Source organism: Galeopterus variegatus, unplaced genomic scaffold (assembly GCF_000696425.1).
Source record: "Galeopterus variegatus unplaced genomic scaffold, G_variegatus-3.0.2 Scaffold11221, whole genome shotgun sequence".
In the NCBI taxonomy this organism is placed as follows: domain Eukaryota; kingdom Metazoa; phylum Chordata; class Mammalia; order Dermoptera; family Cynocephalidae; genus Galeopterus; species Galeopterus variegatus.
In genome coordinates this window covers 45150-52908 of record NW_007737332.1, presented here as the reverse complement: position 1 = coordinate 52908, position 7759 = coordinate 45150, and the positions used below count along the sequence as shown (strand labels likewise).

The window sequence follows — 7759 nt, the reverse complement described above, 5'->3', positions numbered from 1 at the left end:
AAATGTCATACTGCACATTCTGCTTGTCAGTCTTTACTTCCACTTAGCGTTCTATTATAGGTACTTTTCCATAGCATTAATTATAGCTGTACATTTTTGTTTTAATAGAAGCATGGTGCTACATTACACAGATCCAGTGCAGTTGTCCCTTGGTATCCATTGGGATTAGCTCTAGGACCACACTTGGATGCTCAAGTCCCTGATATAAAATGGTGTTATATTTGCATATCACCTGCTCACATCCTCCCATATACTTTAAATCGTCTCTAGATTATTCCTAATACCTAATGCAATGTTAATGCTATATAAATAGTTGTTATGCTGTATTGTTTTGTTTGTATTATTTTTCAATCCAAATATTTTTGATCACTGCTCCTTGAATCCTTGGATGCGGAACTCCCAGATATGGAGGGTTGACTATATGATTTGTATAAATTTTTCTTAAAGGACATTGAATTAATCACCAAGTGTATTAGTCTTTTTTTTTTGCTTATAACAAAATATCTGAAACTGGATGATTTACAAAGAAAACAAAATTTATTGCTTACAGTTTCTGAGGCTAGAAAGTCCAAAGCCCATTCTGGTGGTGGCAACAGTGACCCTGGGGTCTCACATTGCAAGATGGTAGAAGCAGAGAGAGCAGAGAGAGAGAGAGACTCTCCTCTTCCTTTAAAGCCCTTAGAACCATGCCCCTGACCACCATTTTTAATCCATTCACTACTGCACGGTCCTACAGTCCAATCACCTCTTGAAGACTTCACCTTTCAATTGCCATAATAGGATTTCCCACCCTCTTAACAGTCACAGTGGAGGCTAAGTTTCTAATACATAAAACTTGGGGGGACACAATTCAAGCTTCAATGAGTTTTGGGGGGACATAATTCAATCCACTACACCAAGTTTTATTATTATAAACACTGTGATAAACTTTATCCTTCCTTTCTTCCTCCCCCATCCCCTTCTTCCTTTCCTCACATCAAGGGGGACTGTAGGGTCAAAGGGGCTGCATTTTTAGTGCATTTGATACATATTTTGGGGGTCAAGTTTAAAGGCAGCTGAAGTAACTGAACACTTATTACCTGTCAGATGCTGTGTGAGGCACTTTAAATGTATTAACTCGCTGACCCTCACAGCAATCCTATGCACTAGATCCTACTTTTATCCTCCCTTTACAGGTGAGAAAACTGAGGCATGGAACCAGTGTCTACACTGCCTCAGGGCACACCCCTAGCCAGGGGCAGAGCTGGGATTTGCATGCAGCTGCTTCGGTTCTGGAGCCCGAGCTCTCATCTCATTTCATCATCACAACAGCTCGGGAGGCAGGTGTTATTGTCTTCATTGCTATGGATGGTGACATTTGATACATGTCGAGAAATTTGTCCAAGACCACAAACCAGTAAAGTAGAGCCAGTGTTGGCATCATGGGCTGTCTGGTTCCAAAGTGGGATTTCTGGGTCCTTCGTGAGGATTTCTGAATCACTTGGGAAGGCTCTGTCTTTGTGATTCTCCCAGCTCTGCTTTCCTCCCTGTGTTGGTTTTTCTTTTCTTTTCTTTTTAAAGATGACCAGTAAGGGGATCTTAACCCTTGACTTGGGTGAGTGAACTGGCCATCCCTATATAGGGATCCGAACCCGTGGCCTTGGTGTTATTAGCACCACACTCTCCCGAGTGAGCCACGGGCCGGCCCTCCTGTGTTAGTTTTTGTTCTTGGACTGGTTTTGCCATTTATGGTAGCAATAGCGCTTCCAGCTGCACCAGGACCACATACTTGCTTTTCCAGTCATTGAACAAACATCTGACCTTTGCCCTGACTGGCTCATCTTGGGTCACATACTTACCCCTGAACCTGTCAGTGTGACAATGGGGATGATCACCAGGCAGGGGAGAGAAACCCTTCCTCCACCTCCTTTTCTTCTGCTTTGATCCCCAGATCGGAGTGGATTCTTCTAAGGAATGTGAAGAGATGCTTATGCTTGGGCCGGCCCCGTGGCTCACTCGGGAGAGTATGGCTCTGGTAGCGCCAAGGCTGTGGGTTCGGATCCTATATAGGGATGGCTGGTGCGCTCACTGGCTGAGCATGGTGTGGACAACACCGAGCCAGGGGTTACGATCCCCTTACTGGTCAAAAAAAAATAAAAAAAAGAGATGCTTATGTTGGCATCAGCTGACACAGGGACAAAGTGGATATACTTACAGCCACATTGTGCTGCTCACACGTCTTGCATGGAAGCCGTCATATTTAATAGAGTGGTGAGAACAGTATCACCCCACAGAGACCCCACATTTTGCCAGTCGACTGGCATTTAGGTTGCATCTGTTACAACAGTCTTTGTGGCACTGGGTGTTCTGCAGAGAGTGGAAAAACGCTTCTCCATTAGGAACATCATGGATCAGGTTAAGAGGGGGCAGTTATAAGTAGGGGGTGAGCTACAGAAGACACGTAGGGGGGCCGCCTTGCCAGAACCTTTTCAAGTGGGTAAAATCTTCTCCCAAGCTCATCTCCATGTGCCTTTCCCCCTCCTCCAGAGAAAGGCTGTTTCCTCCCACTAAGTGAAAGACTCTTTTCCACGCTTGTCCTCCAGATCCAGCTGCCCTTGGAGACCTCAGCAGGCACTGTTGCCACCATCATGCTCACCCAGGGGGGCTGCTTCCCCTTTACTCCTGGGCTCAAGGGTGGACCAGACCCTTCCCTGAGCCCTCAGTGATTCATTGAAATAGACTGAAATTGTGAGCCAACGTGACTGAGGGCTCAGGAGAAGCAGAGGGGAATTATACACAAAGAAGATCGTAAAACTGGGTTCTTATTAGCTCTGACTGCTCTCAGTCCTGGTCTTTCTCAGTGGGTCACACACGGGGGCTGCTGCCCTCTTGTGGCAGAACTCCCCACCCCCCCCCAGCTTGCTCTTGAGTGCATGCAGGTATTTGGCCCCCAAACAGCCTCTCTTCTCCTGTGCCACCAATCACTATTTTCTGCCCTAGGAGCTGCCTTTTCTCTAGATAATTAGTGGGGGTAATGTCACCACCCCATCTTCAAGTCCTCTGTAGTCTAGGCATCAGATCACAAAATCCAATATCGGTTATAGCAAAGCATGCGTAGCCCCAGGGTAACTGTCTCCTTCAACTTCTTGTGACTCTTTACAAATGATAAGAGAAGCCAGGAGCAAAGCACCACTTAGCTTAGAAAATAGGCTTGCCAGTGCTGAGCTGTAGGCACCAGTGCTGTGATAAATTTGACATTTACGTAGGGGCAGGATTTACACTTGCACGGATTGGCACTAACTTCAGACACTAGAGGATGGTTGGAAAGAACAAGCCAGGCAGACCAGTCTGGCTGTATGGAAGTGAGGCTTTCAGACATGCCTTTGGTATGAGTGTGTGGCCAAAAGCCATAGATACTGTGAACCGTGGTGATGACCCATCCCATGGATCGTGTGAGACATGTCTGACATCACGCATTGCACACCGTTGACAGAGCACTCACAATACACCCAGGCAGAGGATACAGACATGACTCGGAGGGTCCTGCTCTCTTGCAGCTCACAGTGTAGGGGGAAGGCTGACTTGGCAGTACATGAGTTCATGTTATAATGGGGAGTGGCTTAAGTGCCAGAGGAGTAAAGCCAGGGGACAGCCACAATAAAACTGTCCTTCATGACCAAGAGGGGAGCAGCAATGGCATTGACTCCAACTATTCCATTTGCTGATTGCACAGCTCTAGCGGTCTCCCTGCTGTGCAGGCAGACTCTGGGAGGGGCCCTGCCCCCGTCTCAGAGACATTCTCAACAGCAGATCACTGCCAGTGGTTGTGCAATAGAGTGGCTGACAGGGAAGTTAGTCTTTCCTCCCAGTTTCCACCAGGCCACCCCAAAGAAGCCTATGATATAAATAAAAATCGTGTGTTTGCTGTCCAAACATAGCTAAGTGCAGTCCTTCGCCTCCTTCCCACCAGCTTGCCCCCAAGTCCTTCCTACAGCGGACTCCCTCAAGTCGCTCTTACAGTGGACTCTTTCTGAAATCTTTACTGTAAAAGTCAAATCCTTTCCCCTTTATTCTCAATCAGGAAAGATGAAGCTTTCACAGGTGATCTACTAGGGAATTTAGGGATAAACAAATGGAAATAAATTAAAGAAAAGTATGAGAATAAAAATGATCATCCATACAGTAGAGAATCCAGATTACAGATCCTTAACCCCAGCTTCAGGCCTGGTACTTCTGCTGGGACACGTGGACCCCAAGAGTCTCTGACACCTGTGATCCCTTGACTGAAACTGTTTTCCCCAAACACAGACATGGGGTGGGGCTTAGTAGGGAGGCGTGGTCTGATGTGGTTCCCCTATTTGCCTTTGTTCATCAGATTCCCTCTAACAGTTAAGCCACTCTGGTCTCTGAGCTGCTGGCTTCTGCAGTTGGACATACCTGGCTGGTGCCTCAGGTAGGAAGCCACCTCTGTTTCTCAAGACTTTCTTTGGGTCAGGGAGGCTTGGTTCCACTAATTTTAGAAGATGCATTTATTTCTCTGGGTCCTGAGGATTTCTCCAAACTGGCTTCCTGCCTCTAAGCCCTTTTGACCATGAATTCGACTCTGACCTCATACATGCTGTAGCTGGTGACAGGAGGTCACAGCCTCCTCATCCCCTCCTTTCCTACCTCTCCCTTGTGTGGGGCAGAGGTTTACAATCCCCCAACTTGGTGTTTATTGCTTTGCTCTAAGACTCGGTCTATGAAAATAGAGATACTGGCAGGTAGAGAACCTGGGACCTGGAAGAAAATTGGAAGTTATCGACTCAGTCTTTCTCAATGTGCAGATGAGAAAAAAAATCTATAAAGGTAAAAGGACCCACTCAGGGTCACACAGCTCATTAATGGTGGAATCAGGATAGAATGAGCACTGGATGGGAGGTATCCTTATTTCCAAAGTGGGTAACTTTGCAGAGGTTTTCATACTGTTCTCCTGGGAGCCCTGGGGGTTTGTGGGAGGGCTCCTCAGGGGCTGTCTGGGCAGAGCCATACCCCACCCCAAAGCAGCTCAGTTCTGATAGGCTTTGCATATTCGGTCCTGGGAAGATTTTGTTCCAACAAAGTGTTTCACAGTAAAAAAAAAATTGAAAACTGCCAAAGTATTCTGGGGATATTTAGGAGGGGATTTCAGTGATAGGGATGGAGACTTTGTCCTCTCAAATGCTTAAAATTCCTTTAGACAGAGAACTAAGATGCTTATTGCTCAGTTAAAGACAGGGCTTAAAATCCAGCTTAATGCAATTTGTTGTTGTTTTCTTGTTTCTTTTTACGCTGTCGTCTCAGGACCCCGGGACATCTGGCACCGGCTCCTCAGTGGTCACCAGCCTGGTTGCCAGTGGTGGTGGGCCAATTTGTTGTTATCATCTCCTTCCCTCTGTAGATTTCAAGAAGGGTAAATATGAATCAGAGAGAATAGGAGGGGAAATAAGCTAGAAAGGGACACCTGGGAGCAGGTTTGCCTCCTCCATTTGGCTCATTGTTGGCCCTGCCCTGAATGCACAAGACCAACCTGGTCTTCCCATCTGATGGCAGACATGGCAGAGGATGGAGAAGCCTAAAGAGGGGGACACAGGCAGAGTTGCAGGTAGAGTTGAGACAGTTTTGGGGTCAACCAAGAGCAGAGGTTTTTTTCCTCCATTCCATCTTATTCTGTACTCAGCCGGGCCTTGGGTTTATGGAATGTTGGTAACACGAGGAAGCTACCTCTAAAGAAGTGCAAGTTGGAGGCTAAGGGGGAGATCTTGGGTTGCCAAGCAAACGATGTCCCAGTAACTGTTCTCACATCTGTGATTTGAGTGCCTCGAATATGAGTTACTAAATAACATTTCCTTCCTTCTAACTTTCAACTAGATCAAACCATGGCCAGCACCACGGATGACACATCGAATTGGTGGTTCGGGTCTAATTATGATTTTCTAAATTTCACTGGCTTGCCACCTGTAGAAGAAGATGTCAGGCCCTGCAGGAGAGACATTGAGACACTCAACAAGTACATTGTGGTTGTCATCTATGCCCTGGTGTTCCTGCTGAGTGTGCTGGGAAACTCTCTGGTGATGCTGGTCATCCTGTATAACAAGGTCAGCCGCTCTGTCACTGATGTCTACCTGCTGAACCTGGCCATTGCTGACCTGCTCTTTGCCCTGACCTTGCCCATCTGGGCCACCTCCAAGGCAAAGGGCTGGATTTTTGGCACACCCCTGTGCAAGGTGGTCTCGCTCTTGAAGGAAGTCAACTTCTACAGTGGTATCCTGCTGCTGGCCTGCATCAGTGTGGACCGCTACCTGGCCATTGTCCATGCCACACGCACACTGACCCAGAAGCGCCATTTGGTCAAGTTCATATGTCTGGGCATCTGGTCACTGTCTGTGATTCTGTCACTGCCCCTCTTCCTCTTCCGCCAGGCCTTTCCTTTGTATGATTCCAGACTAGTCTGCTATGAGGTGTTGGGTAGTAACACAGCAAAATGGCGGATGGTGCTGCGGATCCTGCCCCACACTTTTGGCTTCGATTACTTCTTTGCCAAGCTAACAGTTCTTTCTTTGAGACTTGTAGAGTTTTGAGAAATGATCAAGGCCAAATGACTGAAGTTGACCTTGGGCACCAGCCAAGTACACTGTCGCAAATCAAAATCTTGCAGGGTCCTGAGATAACAGCAAAGATGAGAACAAAAACCAGATGAGGCCTTGGCAAGACCTTGTACCTGACCCATAGAAATGACCCCTCGCAACTCACATCTCCTGCTCTCCTGCTTTTCACCTTCCACATTTCATTCCCTCAATCGTATAACTTCGTATAATGTATGCTATACGAAGTTATTACGGGCCCACACGGGGCAGAAGCACCGGGCCATGCGGGTCATCTTTGCTGTCGTGCTCATCTTCCTGCTCTGCTGGCTGCCCTACAACCTGGTGCTGGTCGCAGACACCCTCATGAGGACCCAGATAATCAAGGAGACCTGTGAGCGCCGCAATGACATCAACAAGGCCCTGGATGCCACCGAGATTCTGGGCTTCCTCCACAGCTGCCTCAACCCCCTCATCTATGCCTTCATTGGCCAAAATTTTCGCCATGGACTCCTCAAGATCCTGGTGGCCCGTGGCCTTGTCAGCAAGGAGTTCTTGGCACATCATGGAATTACCTCTTACACTTCTTCTTCTGTCAATGGCCCTTCGAATCTCTGAAAACCTTCAGTGAAAGAGTATCTCATCTTTGTGAGGAAAGAATAACTGTGACCCCAAGGTTGGGGGGTCGTCTGGCTGTGCACAGACGCTGTCTGGGCTTGGGAGGAAGGCTGTGGAACATGGGGAAGTTGGGCTTTGGTGTCCTCAGGCCTGCTAACCCTCTGGGGAACTGCTGAGATGCCATAAAGGCCCGGCCTCCACACTCCATGAAAAGACAGCACCATCGTTTCTGCTTCATGCTTGCATCATGGTCCTGCTAACTGGTCATCAACATGTTCATGCCCAAGCCCAGTCTGACATTAGATCAGAGAACGGGGCTGCAGCTGCTCTCTTCTGCAGGCTGAGCGCTCTTGCCAGCCCTCTCAGGAACACCTCCTCTATGCTGAGCATGTTCCAGCCAGGCTGTTTGGTAGCTTTGAGTCCCCTAATCTGAACTCAGGGGACTGTTTTCCTATCTCAAGTATGTTGCAGAGTCTTCTGGGGACATTGAGGCAGGTGTTGTCTGAATATCAAAGCTTGCAGTGGCCTGTGATGGCAGTGAAAGCACATTCTCCCCTTGG

The 7759-nt window shown here is 47.8% G+C and overlaps 1 protein-coding gene across 1 annotated transcript; it reads left to right on the top strand.

The window, feature by feature from the left end:
- The first annotated feature begins 5876 nt into the window (after positions 1-5876).
- LOC103610478 (C-X-C chemokine receptor type 1-like) lies at positions 5877-7199 on the top strand. Its single transcript, XM_008594639.1, has 2 exons — positions 5877-6566; positions 6831-7199. The coding sequence occupies exons 1-2, from the start codon at positions 5877-5879 to the stop codon at positions 7197-7199; spliced, it is 1059 nt and encodes a 352-aa protein (XP_008592861.1).
- Positions 7200-7759: the final 560 nt, after the last annotated feature.